The sequence below is a fragment of the Betta splendens genome, chromosome 17 (genome assembly GCF_900634795.4).
Source record: "Betta splendens chromosome 17, fBetSpl5.4, whole genome shotgun sequence".
NCBI lineage: Eukaryota > Metazoa > Chordata > Actinopteri > Anabantiformes > Osphronemidae > Betta > Betta splendens.
The window spans coordinates 5,465,249-5,486,512 of record NC_040897.2 but is presented as its reverse complement, the minus strand read 5'-3'; the positions used below and the strand labels follow the sequence as shown (position 1 = coordinate 5,486,512).

The following is a 21,264-nucleotide window of genomic DNA, read 5'->3' as shown; positions in this document are numbered from 1 at the left end:
ATAAAAAAGGAGCATGTAGGGACATCAAAACATTCAAGAGATTTATTTAATCTGTACAGTGTCCGCAAGATGATGATGATATTATATTCATCACACTTCAATTCCTAATTTCCACCAGACTTTATCTTATGAGGCCTCCTCTGCTCAGTCACCCTCCTCATTCTCCAGGAAATCTATCAACGTGCTTGCATCCACAGCAACGAGCAGGTACTCCACCCCGTCTGCACCCTGGAGAATTATGGGAATAAACACAAGGCAGATGCACCTAGTGATATTAGAATTATGGCACTGAATAAGAGTTGAGATTGCCTAAAATTATAGAACAGAACTGTACCTTGCGTGTCCGTATCAGCTTGTGGTCTCTGAACTCAGTCAGCTGTGTCCTTAGTGTCAAGTCAGAGTTGACCAAGAATGCCTCTCGACAGCGCTGGTAGAAATCCTGGAAGGACAAACCTACACACACAAAACAGCACAAACTTACAGCAACAGGTTTACACATCAGTTAACAAGTTCTAAGTGTCTTCACACCTGTATATGAATGATTGTCCTTGTTTTCCAGCTGAAACTTCACTAGTAGTTTGAAAATTCCTCTGCAAAGAGAAATAAACAGCAATCAAAAACCCATGTAAATAATGAGACATTCAGCAGACGAGTAGATCATATTAGATCAGGTGGTACCTTGCATTTGGTGTCAAGCTGCGAAGTACGTGCGTCAGGGATGACAGGGCGAGAGCACCAGTCTGCTGTACCAGAAGAGAGTTCTCATAGGAAGTCTCCTCAGCATAGTGCTGGAACGTCACACACTCCCACCACAACCAGTTAAACTGGCTCTGCTTAAACTGGTCCCACACTTGGGAAAAAATAGGTACAAAGTTAGCTTTACAGGTCATTAATGCAGGGACAGCAATGTCATTTAGAAAAAGTAAATGAGAGATCTAAAAGAGAGCTAAAAATGAAAAATAAAATTAAACTAAAAATTAATGCTCACAAACACGTACCCAAGGGAGCATTGATGTGGTCTAAAGAAGCCACTAAGTGCAGGTTGGGGATCGATGCAAGCTGCCCCAGAGCACTCTGAGTCTTCTCTCCTCGCAGCATTGGTCCATCAATGTTGTGGATGAGCAAGTACACATGAAGATCAGGACCTGTGAATGCACGTTTATTGTAAATACTGAGAGAGAGAGCGAGAGAGAAACAATTCACAGACACACTCACTGTCTTTAAGGGTCTGGGCGATGAACTGGATCTGGTCTGAGGGCGTTCGGAAGCTCCCCTGGTGCTCCAAAACCTCACATGTCAGCGCATTTAAGATCTACAATGAAAATATACATAGAAAGCAGCCAATTGTGCAAATTTAACTTAAACAGTGTTCTTCCTTATTTAAAATAAGATGGCAAAGTAATAGGGTTTTAAAAATGATAAAGCTTGTCTGTACTGACCGATTTAAGAGTAATGGAAGGGAAGAATCCATTTATGACCAGGTGGATTGCTTCAGAGAGGTAAGACACACGAAAGTCCTCTAGGAGACCTTTTTTGCTACCCAACCCATAGACCAGCACACTGAAGCCCAGCCTATGTAAACACACAGACACTTCAGGTTTGGCTTCAATTTTAAGAGAAAAAAAAAATGTATGAAGAAAAAGCAACCCATACTCACTGTAACTGTAACATCCATTTGCTGAAGTGCTTTCTGTGTTTGCTGTGCAGCTGCTGAATCTCTTTTGAGAAGCTGGATGGCTTTCCTTCCAAAAGCCGGACCAGTGTCTCCTGCAAATACAAAACATGAGTAAACTTTACTTCTGGGCATCAGGGGTTTATATGATACATATAAAGAACTGGTTGTCAAGTACTCACCCTGTCTAGTTTAGGGGTGTGTAAACGCTCAAGGGTGCGATCTGATGTCAGGACTTTTGAACTGCCATGAGCCTCGAAATACTCCTCAACCATGCTGGGCTGGTTGAGGGGTTCAGAAGTGCTCTTGCTCTTCTTGGCAGGGGTCTTGTAGAGAGCTGCAGATAAACCCTTACTAGGTGTTCTTGGAGCCTTTGTGTTCTCCTTGTCTTCTTTCTTCATTGCTTGCTCCTCTTCCGTCCCATGTTCCTCCTCATCTTCCCCAGAGTCTGAGGGTGACAGTTCACTGTCGCTGTCGGACCGGAGGCTTGGAGCTGAAATCAACCCAGTGTTAAACCACAGATATAGTTGAATTTGATTTGATTGATTTGTAAGTGAAGCTCACTTGTTATTCTTTTCCTGAGCCGGTGTGGTGTTGTAGAGACAAACTGAACCTTTTTGTTCTGTCATTGAAAAAAAAAGGACACACATAGTACCAATAACTACAATGACAGGTTAATGGATGTAAATACACAAAAGAAGGTATAACTGTGTAGTGCGGACTCACCCTCTGAGGAGTCCTACTTTCACCTCTGTGGCCTAAGTAAAGAGGAAAAAAAAGCAATCCTTGAGGGTATGAACGTAAGGAAACAAGTTAAACGTTGGTGTGAGGACTTACTGCGGCCTGTTCTGGTGGGAGTGGATGGTTCAACACTTGGGACAGTATTGAAAGTGACACTTTTTCCAGGTGTCCGTGCCAACTCATTCGCTTAATATATGAAAAAAGACAAAAACAAAGTTAAAATAGCACAGTGCAACAATTAATGTTAAATTATTAGTGAGGTCTTGCTACAATAGGAGGAAGTCCTGGTGTACTGGCCAGTGACAGTGAATGCTCTCACCAGTCTGAGCCATGCTGTGGCCACGTCTGGCTTTCTGAAAAGTGAAAATAGAGGATCCAGCCACTCTGGACAGGCCCTCCTCCTCTTCTGTAAAACAAGGAAAACCAGACTACTTAGAATAAAAGAATCTTTTAATGATCTGTATCTGTCCAGAAGTAACTGATAGGTGTGTTAATTTACCTACAGACCTATTTTGATATGGTCTGAAAAACAAGCCAAATATAGAAGATGCAATTCGTTTAAAATATGACTATGCTGTATTTTTCCTGCCTGAAAAAACACGTGTGCTGCAAATGAATCTGCTGACAGTTACCGATGCCTTGCTCACCTTCTGTATTGTCTGTTCCTAACGCCTGGATGTAATTCTGCTCATCAAAGACTCCATTTCCATCCCCGTCATGCTCTGCATCCTCCCTGGCATGTCGCCCAGCCGGGCTCTTGAACGTTACTATCCTCTGAGCTGGCCCACTGTTGCACTGCGCACCTTTTAAAGTCACACTGAGAAGTTACACCCGGTGTAAAGCAAACGTTCATCAGCAGCACAGCTTCAGCTTCACAGACCATACCTTGCTGTTTGTCCACGATGTGCTCCAGAACATCTCCATCGCCAATGAACTTCACCTCCAGCACACTCATGACTGATGGAAAACAATAGCGACAGTGGCCTGTAATACGGGATATAACGTGTTTATGTGTGTTGTTGAATGTATAGAGCCCACATTAGAGCTACGTGTCAAAGCCCATACACTACAAGCGTAGAAGCAGTGTGGACAGAGGCTACACTATTAACACACACTGCACGCAAAGTGGATCCGTAAAACTATTTATCTGAACTAAAGTAACTTACTTGTTGGCGACGTTAAGACCTAAGGATAACAGACATGAGTTAGAGGTATGCCGTGTGGGAACATGACAACTTTAGGCGCCATCCTACTGAAGCTTTTAAACCACGTGATAAGTGAAAGGTCAGTCGCCAGCCAATAAGAACGCTTGCATACCGGAAGACTTCATTTCCCACAATGCTGTTTGCAATTCAGCTCGCTACCTAAAATAGTTCGAAATCTATTCTAACTTAAAATTTAAGATACCTTAACCAAATACAATTATTATTATTAAAAAATAACAATACAAAATCGATCGATCAATTTTTGTAGCGTATTAAGATGCTTTCAAGAGCAAAAAGTGGTGTAAACGCTTTTTATATAAAGCTTTATGAATATGTACGTAATTTATGCAAAATGCTAAGAGTGAACAAAATATTGAAAATACTAATGTGTTATTAAAAAGTATTGTATATGTAAAGATCATGCAGAATATGTGTAAATTCCTTAAGTTAACTGTCAGTAATTGTTGTCTTTGCCACAGATTCACATGTTGATACATGTCCCCACCCAGTAGTATAACATTCAGAAAGTGATGACGAGACTGTCTTATTCATTTATTTTCATTCATGCAGGTACACTATTGTATAACATTGATAAGTGTGCTTTTTGATTACTGAATTTATACTGTAGTAGTATAAGTATTATCTGTTATTTAATTTAGATGTAATACAGCTGCACTATACAATTGGAATGAAACTTTACTATTGATTTGCTCCTGTTGCCACAGCGACAGAGATGAAATGTAGACTAAACATTCTGTAGCCACAGTCTTCCCTACTTGTGACTACAGGTGACTTGAGTAGCACCATCACATGACCCAGAAGTCAGGATCAAAGACAACAGTTCACCATCCCCGAGTTGGAATCCACTTTCCCACCAGTCGGCCTTTTGAGTGCACATGGTAAACAGGATGCATCATCGCTGTTGCACAAGACTGCAGAAGTGACCACAGACAGCAAGATAAGGAGGAGGGTAACATAATAAAAACGAATGATCAAAAACACATGAATCAACACTAACGTGATAGGGAATCAATGTGAGCAGAGTGCCCAGCGGAAATTTGCTGTGGTCCAGTGATCCTAAGATGGGCTCCACTCTCCCATGCTCCTGGGTCATAGAGGTTAACCTGAAGAGAAGAGATTGTATACAAACTTCAGTCACATATACATTACATACAATGATTGCAGATGGGAAGTGATTACTTGAGGTCTGGATGCCCTTCAATCACAGCATATCCAGTGGGAAGTTTTCCAGCTCCATCCAGACTAAAAAGAGAAAGCAATAGCATGTCAAATGTTTTATTTTGGCAAAGGTAAATTCATAATTTTCATTAAAGTCATTAATTTTTAGTCATTGCTCCTATGAACACTGAATCCTGTTTGGTTTGCTGACGTTAAAAAAATAACATGATGCTCCCTGTGTCCCTGTGGGTTTGGGAAACGTTAATCTGAATATTTGTACTGCTCTTTTATTACAGCAACAGCCACTTAATAGATAAATACACAGAAGGAATTTTAACACTAATAAATTGTGAACCAGTTCTTTAAATTGTATATTACAAAGTTTGAAAAAAGAAAGGTAAGATAAGTTCTGAGCAATAAGCTCCAGTTGCTATAAATACTACTAAACAACTAGTGTAAAAAAGATACCTGAGTCCAGTCCACCCGCAGTCAATCAGGAGTTGGTTCCTGTGTGGACAGTGACCAATCACTCTGGTCAGAACCCGGACGGCCACATCCTCCAAGCTGCATGAACCAATCAGCGACTGCTGCACATCTAAACACACCGAAACACAGCTCTTAGAAAGACATTTACATTAAATGTGCAGTAACAATTACATCTACATTCACTCACGCACCATAAAAGACGTAATTTCCAGGATGCACCTCGCTCAGCTGCGCCATGTCTTTGACTGGTTGGCTACAGGAAGGAGTGGAGCCAATGCTGGATTTACAGGTGATCCCAACAGACTTGAGTCTGATGAAAAATGCACCAAAACAGTTCAAACCATGAAAGGTCATATTAATAAAACATTTAATTAAACATCAACAAGTTATAAGAAGAATATGTTGTTTTAAGGTATTACTCTGTTTAAAGTAGGTTTTAAATTAGCTTCACTTTCCTTCCTTCTACAATCATTTTTGTAAAACAACATGATTTGTTGTGTGGTTGTGTTTGACTTACTTCTCCATGAATTGCAGAATCAAGTTGGTGGTTTCCTGAGCGACAGTCTGAATTTGCTCCACTCCTTTGCAGCTATAGGTATTCCCACAGTGAGCGTACACTCCTGTCAGCTGCACACCCTCTGCCCCTTCGATAGCTTGAGCCAATCTGAGCGCCTCTGGTTGTGAATGCAGGATGCCAGCTATGACAAAGAGCACATATACACAATAAGCAGGTGCACAAAAGATCCTGATTTGTGGTGTCCTAGTTTGATCACCTCTGCCATTGCCACAGTCAAGTTTTAACCAGACGTGCCACAGTCGACCGTCTCTCAGTGGCCTACTTTTGAGCTGCTCCAGTGCATCGGGGTGATCCAATAAAACCTGGAAGAGCTCCAGCCTTTCTGAAAGGGCAGCACAACGCTCTATCTAAACACACACACAAAAACCATGAGTTAGTGTTCTGGATATTTGCAGTTTTATGCACGTATTAAAACGACTTTGATTGTGCAAGTTAAGAGAACCTTATCAAAAGGAAGGGAGTAAGCATAGAGGATGTCATCAAATCCATGGTCAGCATAAAAACTGGCCTCTGCCAGAGTGGAAACCACAATGCTCCTTCGTGATCCGCCCGTCATTATGTCAGCACACTCACTAGAGTCACAGACACAGAAATGCAGAAAGTAAGGTCTTCTATAAACATAGTTGATTTCCATGATTGCTATTATATGTATTATGCTGCGTGTGCACATACAGGGTTTTATGGGTCTTCATGTGTGGGCGAAGCTGGACTCCTAGTTTCTCAAAGCGTTCAATCATCCTGTTGGCATTTCTCTTCACTTTGTCCACATCCACGACAAGAGCGGGGGTGCATAGAGCTGACAGGGGGTCTCCTTCCATGACAACACTGCTTGCGCGCCCGCACGCACGCACACGCACACACACACACACACACACACACACACACACACACACACACACACACACACACACACACACACACACAGAACGTGTGCATCACTTAATTATTTGTGACATTCAAACAGAGGTAAAATCAAACACACGCAAATAACCGAACAGTAAGTAAGAAAGTACTTTTTTCGAGTTATGTAATGTAAAGACCTTTGAACTTTGAACAAGACGTTTTTACCTCAGTCTTTTGCCATTTGCATTACATTAATTTCTAATGTCCATCAAGGAGCGAAAATGCAAACTGATTAAGATAAAGTTAAAAAACGGCATTGATTTACTGTATCTGCGTGTATAAATAAAGCGGAAATCAATTTAGACGTGTTGGATTGACGGTTAATGGCACACCATTAGCACATTAGCAGTTTAATACAAATTCTGTATGAAGACAATTACCAATTTCAAACATGACTTACATTTTGCGTGATTCTCGTCAAAGAAGCAAGTTTAGGTCGTGTAACTGAGTTCCTTACGGTGTTCCTGATTGGCCAAACCTCTGCACAAGATCCGGCCAGCGCACCAAGTTTTGCTCTTTGCTTTGATTGACGCCGTACGCGACCAATAAAAACGCATTTACACCAGCCCGAAAAGCTTCTTCTTCTTTGTTTTAATGGCAGCTTGCAGTCTAGAATTTGCGCACTACCGCCTCCCACTAAGCGTGCCTTTGGAATTGCTATATACTTTTTCCGACAGAGAAATAAACAACAACAAAAAACTGTATTCTCCACTTTAATCCTGTCTCCCCAAGAAAACAAAAAAAAATCTTTTCTTCTGACATCCCCTATCCCTAGCCTCAATACATCTTATTATTAACTCTATGTTAGTTTTCTGCATAAGAGATAATACCACATCCTGTAATGTTTCACCCTCACCACACTCACCCTGCCCTGTATCATGTTGTTTAACCATCACTTTTTGCTACTGAGTCTCATGTGCCCAAATGTCATTCTGCCCCAAATGTTATCACTGGTTCTATTTCCACAATACCTAACTATCCTGTCTACCTGCCTCTACAACTATGTCTTGCCTCATACATGATGCAATATTTTTGATTCTTACTGGAGTCCGATGCTATTAATGCTTTGAAAGTTTGATGTCCTCGATCCAATATAATGCAAACAATATTGCTACTATTTCTCCTGTATAAACACAAAAGTTGTTGTTAATTTTTTTATATGTCATATAATTTAGTTCTTACTTTGCCACTGTGGTGGAAATTTCCCATAAAGAGGCAGATGAGAGAGTTGTCTTTTGTTTGATTTATTATAAAAAAAAATGGGGAAAGCAAATCAAAAACATGGATGTTGATCGTGCACATCAACAAACCAAAAACCAGCAGTGCACACACCACGAAGGTGTGATGCAAAGAGCACACGATCCTCAAGTTGTCTTTTAACCCCTTTCTCTGGCTGTGGTGGAATGTCTCTCTGGACCAATAAAATTGTTTGTGCCACCTTATCTCACCGTGAGTGACAATGTTTAAATTCTAACTTCTGCATCATCATGTCTTGTTATCCAAAGGAAGGAACACCAAGCTTCCAAGACAAGATGCATTCGCTTTAACAGCCTTGGGTCTGGTAGGGAGTCAGATAGGATGGAGCCAGAGTCCGGGTGTAAATGACAAACATATATCATAAACTATTAGCCAGTCAAATAGAACACCAGATGTTTAGACTTGATGTACGACAGGGCACAAGAGATTAGTTGTTTGTGTAAGAATGTTCAGTGTTGCACCTAACCAGCACATGGTGACTGTGTTGGATAAGGAAAAGCACAAAGGCACAATTTTTCCCATTACAGCCACCTATTGTACTTGATGCATCTGTATAAACTTTAATATAATCACTATAGATACTTAGATACTTATAGCACTTGTTTTGTGCAGAATTAAAAAAAAAACATGTAACAGATCTAACAGCTCACACAACATAGTACAGTACCTAAAGTGTCTAGGTGGGTATTAAGGATCTGCGATACTGCTTCTTCCTACACTGTGGGAGGATCACTATGACACTGTAGGAGCTGCCTAGAGCCTCCACTGTATGATGAAGTGGATGAGAGGAATTGTCCATGATGGAGGTCAGCTTGGCCAACATCCTCCTCTCACCCACCTCCTCCATAGAGTTGAGTGGACAGCCTTTCTCACCAGCTTGTTGAGTCTTTTTTTGTCCTAGTCTGTGCGGCCTGCACCTCAACAGACCATGTAGTAGTGGATGACAGAGGCTACCACAGAGTCCCTAGCATGGGCCTACACACACGAATTAGTATGAGTATGTTGAGTATGTATGTATTAAATCATTTCTCATTTGATTAGCTCTCTGTTATTTATGTATTATCTATTCATGTATGTAAATAGACAGCAATGACAGCTACCTTTGGCCCCGGCACCTGCCCACCACCATTAACAGAAAAAGCAGTTACAATAATATTTATGTGTGTATGTATGTACACTCGCTGCAGTGGAGTTGACTTAAACAAAACCTGAGAAGTCAGAGGTTTCAACTGAAAAAGTCAAAATTAGCAAGTACACATGTTCTGTTGTCTCTGCGTAGGTTCAACTGGCACTAAAAAGTGAGGAGTACATCATTAACAACGAGATGTCCAATGAGCTGGTTAAGAACAATGCTGTGTGCCATCAGTCCTCCACCTCTCAAACTGCTCCTGCAGGGAGGGTACATAAAACCACCTAGCCCATTCCCATCTGCCTCACGTCATAGAGAGACTGCAGTCCAATCAACAGCATGGAGGCCTGTGACGTTCGAGCTGGCTGGTGGCTCAACGTGATGAACAACATGGCGTCTAGCGTGTGGGGGGGTGGTATCAGATGGTGGAGCAGTTGAACACCGTTTACAGGTTTAACCTTGTCACACAAACCTGGCAGGAGGTTGCGTCGCTTTGCGTCGAAGCTAAAAGGCAGAAGCAACTTGAGGATCGTGGGCTCTTTGCATCACACCTTCGTGGTGTGTGCACTGATCTCCCCAGCTGGTTTTTGGTTTGTTGATGTGCACGATCAACATCCATGCTTTTTATTTGCTTTCCCCATTATTTTTATTTTCTTTATTATTTCAATAAATCGCACAAAAGGACAACTCTCTCTCATCTACTTCTTTATGGAAAATTTCCACCACAGAAATTGGCGTTGTCGGCAGGATCCCGCGGCAGGTCGTCTGGACGGTGTGACCAGGGACGATAGTCCTGAGGACTAGGGTCGCTCAGCCTCCAAACCTCTACAGACATTCAGAGCTGGGAGGACTGCTCACCCGTCTGAATCGCCTCTGACGAGATCCACAAACTCAGATTCAAACTCAAATCCTAATTTGGCTCGGCTCGGTGAGAGAGATTCCTTTTAATTTGGGAAAAAACAAAAAGAAAATATAACTAGGAAAAGAGATAATAATATTTCTAAAACGACTATGTGGCTGAAAACATCTAAAATATAATAATTAGGACCAAACAATTTTTTTAAATTAAAAAATTTAATATTCGGGTAAAAATTAATTAGGTCAAAGTCTGCCCTGGTGGTCGAGACGGTGGTTGCTAAGGGTTGGCTCGTGGGACCGAGCTTGTTTTGTCTGTACTGAGGATACAGACCAGTGTGCAGATCTGAGCGCAGTCCAAAGGGTGTGGACAAGGAAATAAAAGACGGCTTCTGAAATACGGAGCGCGTTTGCAGGCGGAAGTGTTTTTGAGATACGAGGGACCCGGGTCTTAGAGGGGCCTGACGGTGAGGGACCACTTCCGAGAACCCTGTCGCTGATCTGAGCGGTTCCCTTTCTACGGAGACGTCCGTGGAAGAGAAATTTCGAAAAAAGGTTCCGGCCGGAACACATAAAAATCTAAGGCAGGAAACCGCCGGGACTCTGAAAGATGGGTTCGGGGCGATCTAAGTCTCCACCACCAGACTGCAGCATTACAAAATTAAAAGTAATTATAAAAGTAAAAAGTAAATATGGTTATTAGTGCGTTTCATGTTTCCATGAGTGGGAAACTGGTTATGGGTTCAAAAGGAGAATCGCTTTGTGTAAGGACATATGCACCTTAAAAGAAAAAATTGAGACAAAAGAAAATACTTGAAAAAGCAAAACTATCAAAACTAAAGCCCTAAAAGAAACAAAAGATGAAAGTAACGGAAAGAAAGGAGATAACAACTCTGGGGAAGAATTGTTTGCACTCTGCCACAGACACACATACACCACACACACACGTCATGTCAAGAGCAAATGCTCCCATTGTTTCTGCTCTCTATTCTAATGCAGAACCGAGCGCGATGAGGGTAAATCCGGATCTGGACTCCTTTCCCACCATCAGCAGAAGAACCGAAGGACAAGAAGCGCCGACCAACAACCAGAACAGGGTGGAAGCTCTGACACCACAGCAGCTGGAGGACACAGACCACAGCATGGACGCCTCAGCGACTCCCACAACGTCTGCAGCCATCACGTTCTGGGCTCATCAGATGAACCAGCTACTACAAGCATGTGTGTCTGACACAGACACCTGCTTATGACAATCAGCAAAGGAAAACAAGGACAGAGCAACAGCAGGGAAAACGTGCTCTGACACAGACACTGGTTGAAACAACAGGAGAGGCTTCAGACGTGATCGGCCCAATAGAGCTGCATCCAAGCATCCAGGAAAGGTCTGTCATCGAGGAACAACTGTCCCATTGAAAGGCTTCACCCGCTGGCGCTCACATCAGACTGATGGTTGGGGAAGGAGGAAGGTGACGGTTCCTTTTCACGTGATGTACAAGACGGTACCGCAAAAACACACACACATTCATACACGCAATGAAGAAACACGCTTACAGCTGATACACGCTCAAATTCATGTTCATGCTTATCTGCTCGCAATGAAGAATCGCTTTTTGCTTAAAAAAATCCCACAGAGTGATTTTAAAATGATGACAAACAGCTAAATGACAATTGCTGCATGACTTTACAGTCTGATGGGTTCAAACTATTTTAACTTGCAACAAATTCAGTAATAAAATCCTCTATGTTTCTAAAAGGGTTTGTGCACAATATAGGTTTGTCTGGCCAGACTAGAAGACTATAGGAAACAAAACAGACTATAGAGAAAACAAAACAGACGGTAGAAAAAGAAACAAAAAAACAGACTATAGGAAGACTGAGACTGACTGAAACAGACTATTAATGACTATTAAAGGGAAGACGACTATTAGAGAGAAGTAATAATAATTACTGTACGTACCAGACTATTAAAGAAAAACTAATTCTTTCACTGTCTTGTGCAACATCTGACAGCAAGACACCTTAACATTCATCTTTGCTTTCAAACTTGTGCCCAGTTAAATTTTTAGGAAGAGATCTCATGTAGTTTAGATATTTGATTGATTTCCACTCCAGACGGAGTGCAGGTTACATCTACAGACATTCTAAATAATCCCTCTTTTGTTGGTGTTAACTTCAGCTCAGCTGTGCTCTTATCATTGGCTGCTGAGGGGGGGCTGTAACTGAGGCCCTCACACAGGCTGCATCACAGCTTGTTTATGATTTCACACACACACACTGACAAACTGGCCTCAACTTCCCTCTTTTGGGATGAACACAGGTCTGCGCTTGCGATTTCTTTTCCTAACGAACAAAAAGATTTTTGATTTTTATTCTACAGTTCCACACGTCCCTCTGTGAAAACATGATGGAGACAGATGCAGGACGTGGGTCCTTTCGTGATCAGATGTCAACGGGGTGGAGACTGGTGAACGACTTCTGACCCCATGTGACGTATTTACCCACATTACATGCTTTTGTTTTTATTTTTATTTTTCAGAGGACGCTCTGAGCCAACACTCAGCCTTACAGGAAGCCCTGTTTCCCTGTGGCTCACACACAGACATGATGTAGGTTCAATCAGAGGATGTGAACCAGTGGTCATCACACCTAAATCTGACCACAGACCATGTGAACAACAACACCCTCTTAAAGGAAGCCATAGATGGTGTTACTGCAGACACCACTAAGCTACTGAAACATTGGATGCTACAGGCCACAAAGAGAGCCTGTCTAAATTACACTTTGTTCAGACAAAGGTTATTTTCTGGGTCATTGTAATTACAGCTGATGGCAAATCCATCTCACCCAACAGATTTGAAGCAATTTGAAACCTGCCTAAACCGTGCACGTATAAACAGCTGATGTCTTTTCTAGGTTTTTGTTCTTATTGTAGGACTTTCGTTCCTAACTTAAATGTCTTTGAGGCCCCACTCAGGGTTCTGATGCAGACGTCTTCATCGTCCACTTCTTGTCTCACGTGGACGTCTGAGGCTGAACAACGTTCACTGACCTCAAGCTTGCTCTTCAGTCGGCTCCTACCTTGGGTCTTCCTGATCTGACCCTACGCGACCTTTCACTCAAACAGTGGATGAGAAATCAGGTTGTACGACTTCTGTTCTTTTGTCCTCATACTGTCTTTGATTCTTTTGGAATAGATCACATCTTTCTACAGCCAGATGGCTTAGATACAACACCACCTTGCTCAACATGCTGAAAATTACTATCAAGAGTCCGTCGTGAAGTCTGGCGCTTTGCAAAGACACTGCTCTGCTCAGGCTGCAGAGTTGATCGTATTGACTGAAGCTAGTAAACTAGCAGAAGGAGAGACTGTTACCATCTACAGACTCCACAGATGCTTGTCACACGTTGGTTCTCCTTGGAAGCATGGGAAGCTTTGAAGTCTGATTGCAAACCTATCTTACATCATGATAAGGTTCTGCTTTGCTGGACGCTGTCCTGCTGCCTACAGCTAATGCTGTTTGTAACTGTCCAACATCAGTGACGACTTTGTTTCTGCCGACATGCAGCTGCAGACGCTGCTGCGAAGGTCGCTGCCCAACAACCCCTCCCTCTCCTGATCCTCGTTTCCTCTTGTTCCCTCTCCAACTCTCTCTATCCTTTCCTTCCTCATCTCCCTGTGCTTTAAACATTTTCTACCTCACAGGAACGCAGACTCTGGCTGACGCATGGTTCCACCTGTAGCCATGGAGTCTGGTTTAGGCCTGATGGCAGCCGTGCCGCCCAAACACCTTTTTCCCCACAATTCAGATTTCCCAACAGGTGAAAACAGGCGACAGGACCATTACACTGGTCCCATCTGAACAAGTCACATTTGGTGGGCCTGAGTTTAACTCATTGGTGGCTTTGTAGCGTTTTTAGGACCTTTATTAGTCCTTTATCATGGTCGAAAAATATGCAGGTACTGTATGAGCTCTGCATCATTCTTAGGTCCTGACATCAGCTGCTTGATCACATTGAACCCAATCAGGGGACAATCTAAAGGCATACTGCTTACTAGAAAAGGCACCTGGGGTGTGGTGTACTGAGAGGTTGGTGTCACTGTGGTCTGAGAGGCTCACCATTACTCCTACCCAACCATCATGCGGTAATGGGTCACCATTCACAGCCAGCACGCTCAATAAAAAGTAGTAAACCATAGTAAAGACTCCACAGCATAGCTGTGAATTTAGCATTTGATCCTGCATTTACTTCCAATAAGTTGTGCTACTGTCCTTCTAATTTCAGTTTCTATCTCGGCAAGTGACAGACAGGGCTTTGGTAAGTCGAGTGTTTAAAGTTTGCAGCAGAAAAACAGCAGGCAGCAGGATGATTGGACAGGCAGTGGTCAAAACAGGAATCCAGTCTCCAGCAAAGGCACTGACAAAGCAAAAAACAGGCACAAGTATAATACAAGACCTCGGGCTTACAAGAATGCTGGAAGGCTGCCTCACGATGTTCGTGTTCCAACTATAGTGACGTACCACATTTCTGTAAAACAAGTGACACAGGTGACACTATTCCCCAACAGTCATAACTTTCCACCTTGTACTCTGCGTATTAAAACACATTGCAGTAGATGTGGAAGGTGTAGATTAGGTTTTAGACCAGATAGATAGATTTGCCTCATCTGTCAACAGGTCTATCAGCCTTAAGATCAGAGTGTGTGGCTCTTCTGATCTCATCTATGAGGAGACTCGCGGCGTGTTGAAGGTTTTCCTGGAGAATGTAATCCGTGACGCCGTCACTTACACTGAGCACGCCAAGAGGAAGACTGTGACCGCCATGGACGTGGTCTACGCCTTGAAGAGATGACTTCGGAAGTTAAACTGGATCCAACAATAACCACCAAAGGCTCTTTTAAGAGCTACACACTCCCCTATGAGCTACTTCCTAGTGTGATAAATGGTATGAACAAGGGCATTGAAACTTACCGCTATATTACATCATAAAATTATTCTTATTATTATTCCGTGAAGAACATGCTTAGAACAAAATAGTGTTTACGTGTATCTATATATTAAGGTTTAATGCACCTCAAGCTTAAATAAACCGCAAGAGTGGAGAAGGAAAACCCTTTTTTTTTAAATTTATTTGGATCCAGTCATGTGGTTGCACTTAATCAAAACACCTTCCTGTGGGCCTGCACTGATATTTCAACTGCGTTTTGTAGATGTGAGTATTATTAATTCAACTTTACAGTCAAGAAAATATTTCAAGTTCAAAAACAATGGCTACAATGTTAAACTACAGTTTTATATGGAGGTGTTTCTAATGTACATAAAAAAACATGCAAATTTTTACAAAAGCAGATTCATCCTTTTTTTTAACTCCGATCTGCGAAAGGTAAAAATCATTGTTCTAGAAATTGTGGTTTAAACTTAACACAAGAAGTAACAGACCTTGAAATAAATATATTATAGTCATAGTCATAGTTTCTGTTCAAGTAACATACCCACACAGAAAGGCACTCGGTCCGCCTCCTGGGAATTGAATCGCTACCCACTGCGCCACCGTGCCACCCGTCCTTTATTCAGCAAAAGCAAAAGCAAACAGCAAGTGATAAATCAATCAAAGATTAAAGATTTTAATCAACACAGTTAACTTCACTTCCTTACTCAATCCCCTTATTGCTTGGTGTTTGAGCCTGAGGGCCAATTAAAGGGAGAGTTAGTTGTTAATTTTCTTCCATCCAGTTTGCTCATGTTCACAATGTGATTCTCCCCATGATGCTTCATCTCATCCGGGTGAAGATGCTCAGCTGCCCACAGGCAGTGTCATTATCGAGGGTTTCTTCGTTCCTCTTTCGTTTCTCAATTTTGTCCAGAGTGTCCCCCAGCCACAAAGTTTTCTACTCAACCAGCCAAAACATGGGGTTTTTATACACATTTTGTGCCTACTTGACCAGCCCCTTTACATCATCCTATACTCTCATTGGTTACTTTCACAGCGTGATCAACATCTTTTGTCTAATCAGACAAAGGACATGCACAGTCATGACATGAATTCTTGAATTCATGAATTAAATGACTCAACAATCTAGGGTACTTCCCTTCTTAACTTCTCTGTTCTTTCCACCTTTCCTTATTTGAGCAGGATTGCAAGACTTTTTTTATTACACATCAGATTTCTCAAAGCATGTTCCTAGTTTTGCCCTTGAACTCTTTAACCTCACTTTTACCTTGATAAACCACTCTTGCAATAGGGCCTACATATCAGATTAATAACATAATATCAATATATTTTTTATGTTTATAAAATCATAAATATGAATTAACATACTGATGAACTTTATTGATTATGGGTTAACTGTTTTTAACATATCACATAGCATAGCAACTATAATTCATTCTTCTTTATTAGCTTTTTATCTTCTGCTCAATAGATCATTTTTTTTCAAAACTTCACTTCCTTCGTCTCTGATCCTCTGTTGTCCAAGGTACTCACTCGGACCACAGCTGCACTCTTTCTCTTGCCACTTGACCTCGATGCCCCACAGACCTACAGTAGCTCTCTCATCCTGGACTGTTACGCTTTTTCCTTTACTTCCTCTAACTCCCCGAGCAGCTGCATCATTCTCTGATCTCTCAGACCAGCTGAACCATCGCCACATCTTCTCCAGCGCCTGCTGGCAGGGGGAGACCGACTCCGCTGTACAGGAGGGGTTTCATTCGAAGTGTAAGATATCTTTGCCCCCTGTTTGGATTCCAACGATTCCAATTTCTCCATTTTCTTTATTCCTGACCCCTCGGTAGGGATTCCCTCGGATACCATGTTCCTTGGTGGGGGAAATTCATCCTGATGCCTCACTCTACCCAGGCCTCTTGGGGGGATTCTCTCTGTTCAAAGCAGGGCTGCCCTTTGAGCGCTGCCTTCTATGTCCTGGGGCCCGTTTCAAGAAGGAGGTTTAACAAACTCTGAGTTTAAAATAAACTCTGAGTTGATTTACTCTGAGTTTGCAAACCTGGAGTTTTCGGTTTCAGAACAGCTGAAAAGAGTTGGTTTAAGCAACTCCGAGTTGACTGACTCAGAGTTAAGCGCGCGCACCGAGACTATAAAAAGCCCTGATCAATGGAGTGAAGATATTACGAGTCACCATGGCAACAGCACAACAAAAGACGTCCGGAAATGGATATGATATGTCAAGCATATAACGACTACGAGTCTATATTCGGTAGAAAAAGCAACACGGCTGCAGCGGTGAAAGAGAAAGAATTAGCTTGAAAGAAAATAGCTGCCCGAGTCAATGCGTAAGTTTACATTTTAATTATACAGTGTTCAGCGTAGCTAAATACTAAATCATTTTAGTATTGTTGTTATATTTCACTCGTAAAGTAAGGACTTGTAAAGTAATTGTTCACTAATCTAAGAAGTTTCTTCAGTAATTGCATAAATACCGATGTTTGTATGAATTAAAAGTGCAGTGTTATGTCTACGCATTTTTAAAATTCCTGTTGTGGTTGATGTGGGATTTGTAAAGTAATGATAATTCAATAATCCAATATGTTTTATGGAGAGCAATTATTACATTAATCTAATTAGGTTTTTAAAAGTTACCCAAACACGTAATAATCTAAGAATTTAATTTCAGTTTTAATGTAGGCGCAATCCTGCAGGCATAAAAGAACGTGGCTAAAAATGAAATATAAAAACATAATTCAAACAGGTAAGGCACCATCATATCATGTGTGTAGACTACCTGACTTTACAACGTTTGACATATTAAATAACTAAATAGCATGCAGAGTATAGCAGTGCAGCAGCATTTTCAACATTGCTGTAATGTTTTCACACAGTTAAATCTTTTGACTTCTACTCAGCCAACAGAAAGTAGGCAGAGGCTAGAACAACTGGTGGAGGACCTGCTCCTCCACCACTGACGCATGCAGAGATAGCCCTCAGCATGAACACTGGAAAGCAGGGGCTGAAGGAATTCCTGGAGGGAGTTCATCAGAACCAGTCACTCCCCAGGTTACAAGTGCATTTGTAAAATGTAAGAGGCCTACCTATATATTTGATTTTTTACCTAGTCTACTTTTGATATATCCATTTCTTAGACTCTGGGTTGGGTTCTTTACAGTCTTAACAGATTCTGATGGTAATATGTGAATCTTTCTGTCACAACAGAAGCCCAGGATGTTGTAATTATACTATTAAATAAAGCTTAAAAATATGATAAGCAGTATTATAAAGTGTAATATTAATACACTTTATACACATCACATAATTTCTGATGTTTGTGTTGCGTAGCCTAAAGGAGGTAACTTGATCTCCAAGTATAGTGACTTTATTATCTCCCCTCTGCCCCAGAGTGTGGAAGAACAGCAGGAGGAGGGTGCGTCACATTCTGCTGCACAGATGCACACAGTTCAGTGATGTTCAGTAAATGCCAGAGTTCAATTCTGTAAGAGTAATGAGGATTTATGTCTTGTAACTCTAAATCTTCTGTATCTTAAGTTACCGGTGTTGTGGAAATCTTCTTATAAAGAAATCAACCGGAGATCATCAGTGTGATGAACCATCTCAAAGTTTACTCTCCATCTCAAAGTTTACTCTCTTGTCGACACGGAGTGGATCACAATTACATCTAAGACGTAAGGCACATCTCACTATGTACAAAGTACCCACTGCAGGACTGAGGACACAAGACCTGTATTTATATCCTGTTACAAACCCCCACATGAGCTGTTGACTGGTCTTTGATATATATGAGTGCAGTAAACCCCCTTTTACACTCTCTAACAATGTTCACGTGGTCACAACCGTGAAACCCCCACCATTTGATAACCAAATGCTTGATGACCCCCCAGGAACAACCCTCAGCCAGAGGCACAGCATCTCATGACAAACACAAAATTTCCCACACCGGAAACTGCATTTATTCAGTTTCTTTTATTGGTGGTGGTGGTGGTGATGGTTGATTACGGCAAAACACATCTCTGACTGTTCATCCACTCTGCAAATTTCCATGATGGAGGGAGTCTTCCTCAGGGTCTTGTACTTGTAGGGGAGGGTGTTGCTCCTCTCTAATAATTGCAATAATGTGGAGAACAACACATGTCCCGATAATGTCACAGGCCTTGGCATGGGTGACCCCTATCTCCAGCAGAAAGCCGTCAATCTCTCCTATAAGGAAGTTCACATTACTTTAGTGCTGCATAGAAGTGCTCCTGTGAGTGTGTAGTGCATGCACTTACCACAGTGCAGCCTGTTATTTAGGGTTAACTCACGATATATTCATGAGTTCACGTTTATGATATGTGCAGCATCACACATGATCTTGGTAATGTAAACAATGTAATGTCAGTTACAGTGACCATTAGAAAGAGTAATCAGTGCACCTGCACATTTATCAGTTTATTTCAGATCACAGCAAGATATTAACTGATCATTTTTCAGATTAGCCTCAATGAAACGAATTAAATACCACATACATAACTGCAATCCTGTGAAACTCTTCTTTAATGGCTCTGAGGAGTTTGTGTCAAGGAAAGCGCTTGAGGTCGAACTATTCTACATACAGTGGCTTCACTAATGTGCTCAGCATCTCCAATGTTATAAAGAAAACTACCGTTAGCAAAAAAAAAAACGCAACGCAGCACAAAGAACCTGCTCGGATGTAAGAGCACGGCCACGATGGGTGATGTGTTTGACGTATGGGTAAATAAGATTAATAATATATGTATGGAGTCTCAAGAAAAACGGTACCACTAAAATAAATATTACTACAGGATCCTCTAGAAACGGATATTTTGGTCTCTGTGCGAAAGAAACAGGTGAAATCTATGAATGTACTGAAAGATTAAACAAGGTATTAACACTGTTCACAAGGGGCAGAGACCGAAGGAAACTCTGGGTTTCCCGAACAAAACCTGCTCACGACCAGGTTAGGTTCACAGTTAGTTGCCATAGTAACTGACTGAGTTTCAATTACCTCGCTTCATGAAACGGGTTTAAACTTACCCCGGTTTACGAGTTTAAGTAAGCCTGCTTTCTGAAACCAAAAACTGAGTTTTCCTTATTTCAGGGTTAACAAACTGAGTTTCCACAGACACCCTTCTTGAAACAGGCCCCAGGAGGCTTCTCGGCATTACTATCAGCAAGTGTTAGAGATCAAAGAACCAGGTGATTGGAGAATGTAGGTCCTAGGTTACCAACAGCTCAGCATGGATTCACCCTGTCAATGTATTTAAAACATGTGGCAGAAGATGTGAAATGTGCCTATTGTATGTATTGAGAAGTTTCTGATGTAATCAGTCTTTCCCCATCAGTCAACTGGTCCGTTTGAACAACAGGTCGATAATCCTTCAAATCAAGTGTGTGGCTCTTAAAAGAGCCTTTGTTTTTGTGGTGGTCGTAGCAGTGTTTACTTGGAGCTGGTGTACTTGGTCACCGCCTTGGTGCCCTCTGACACCGCATGCTTGGCCAGCTCCCCGGGAAGCAGCAGCCTGACGGCGGTCTGAATCTCCCTGGAGGTGATGGTGGAACGCTTGTTGTAGTGCGCCAGGCGGGAGGCTTCGCCGGCGATGCGCTCGAAGATGTCGCTGACAAACGAGTTCATGATGCTCATGGCCTTGGAGGAAATGCCGGTGTCAGGGTGGACCTGCTTCAGCACCTTGTACACGTAGATGGCGTAGCTCTCCTTGCGGGTCTTCCTCTTCTTCTTGCCGCCCTTAGCGGCGGTCTTGGTTACGGCTTTCTTGGAGCCCTTCTTGGGCGCGGCCTTGGCTGGTTCAGGCATTTTTGTAAACGTCGTAATATTAACTTGAGCGCTAAGAACTGCTCGTCTTATACAGATCATATGCAAACGCCGCTGTGTGGTCCCTATCCTCTGATTGGCTGAGCTGATTGGTGGGTGGGTGCAGTTTCCAGGGAGATGTACAGACTGTCAAATTACAAATTACTGTCTATATATTGCATATTGTCTACACGGCTGCCGAAGGACAGAAGAGTCCAACTGTTTAAATTAGTATATAGTATAGTTATTATTGTTAATTTATTAATTAATAATAATAATAATTAATATTTATTAATATTAGTTATTATATATATTAGTATAGCTTTTTTACTACTTAGTATGATACCGTTTATGCACCTACAGCAAAGAACTGAATAAATCATTCGCTGCTGAAGCATCTTAACTTGAAGAAAACGTGCAGCTCCGCTTGAATTGTAAATTTATTAACATGGAATGAGATAATACTCATACAAAAAGTAGCTGGAA

General features: G+C 41.8%; 3 protein-coding genes and 1 long non-coding RNA gene across 5 annotated transcripts; 1 reads left to right on the top strand and 3 right to left on the bottom strand.

The window, feature by feature from the left end:
* Positions 1–27: 27 nt before the first annotated feature.
* On the bottom strand, positions 28–3,724 carry orc2 (origin recognition complex, subunit 2). Of its 2 annotated transcripts, none has more exons than XM_029131235.3 (16): positions 3,580–3,724; positions 3,299–3,397; positions 3,061–3,216; positions 2,733–2,819; positions 2,510–2,599; positions 2,399–2,430; positions 2,237–2,294; positions 1,855–2,165; positions 1,658–1,767; positions 1,440–1,572; positions 1,216–1,312; positions 999–1,145; positions 679–850; positions 529–590; positions 335–453; positions 28–228 (listed from the first exon to the last, which is right to left on the bottom strand). In XM_029131235.3, the coding sequence occupies exons 2-16, from the start codon at positions 3,366–3,368 to the stop codon at positions 145–147; spliced, it is 1,728 nt and encodes a 575-aa protein (XP_028987068.1). In that variant the 5' UTR covers positions 3,369–3,397; positions 3,580–3,724; the 3' UTR covers positions 28–144. The 2 variants fall into 2 exon arrangements, with proteins under 2 accessions (XP_028987068.1, XP_028987069.1); XM_029131236.3 differs by having other exon boundaries at positions 3,299–3,370; positions 3,580–3,714.
* Positions 3,725–4,157: 433 nt separating this feature from the next.
* zgc:162816 (uncharacterized protein LOC571260 homolog) lies at positions 4,158–7,313 on the bottom strand. Its single transcript, XM_029133017.3, has 10 exons — positions 7,164–7,313; positions 6,533–6,685; positions 6,303–6,432; positions 6,057–6,207; positions 5,801–5,981; positions 5,475–5,593; positions 5,266–5,392; positions 4,819–4,881; positions 4,637–4,742; positions 4,158–4,550 (listed from the first exon to the last, which is right to left on the bottom strand). Exons 2-10 carry the CDS (start codon positions 6,676–6,678, stop codon positions 4,461–4,463), a joined length of 1,113 nt encoding a protein of 370 aa, XP_028988850.1. The 5' UTR covers positions 6,679–6,685; positions 7,164–7,313; the 3' UTR covers positions 4,158–4,460.
* A 9,614-nt stretch (positions 7,314–16,927) lies between these two features.
* On the top strand, positions 16,928–18,453 carry LOC129603346 (uncharacterized). The gene is made up of 3 exons (XR_008693128.1): positions 16,928–17,290; positions 17,861–18,033; positions 18,351–18,453. It is a non-coding gene; the product is annotated as an uncharacterized LOC129603346 (long non-coding RNA).
* A 1,031-nt stretch (positions 18,454–19,484) lies between these two features.
* Positions 19,485–20,823, bottom strand: LOC114844410 (histone H2B 1/2). The gene has a single exon (XM_029131771.3). The coding sequence runs from the start codon at positions 20,779–20,781 to the stop codon at positions 20,407–20,409; it is 375 nt and encodes a 124-aa protein (XP_028987604.1). The 5' UTR covers positions 20,782–20,823; the 3' UTR covers positions 19,485–20,406.
* Positions 20,824–21,264: the final 441 nt, after the last annotated feature.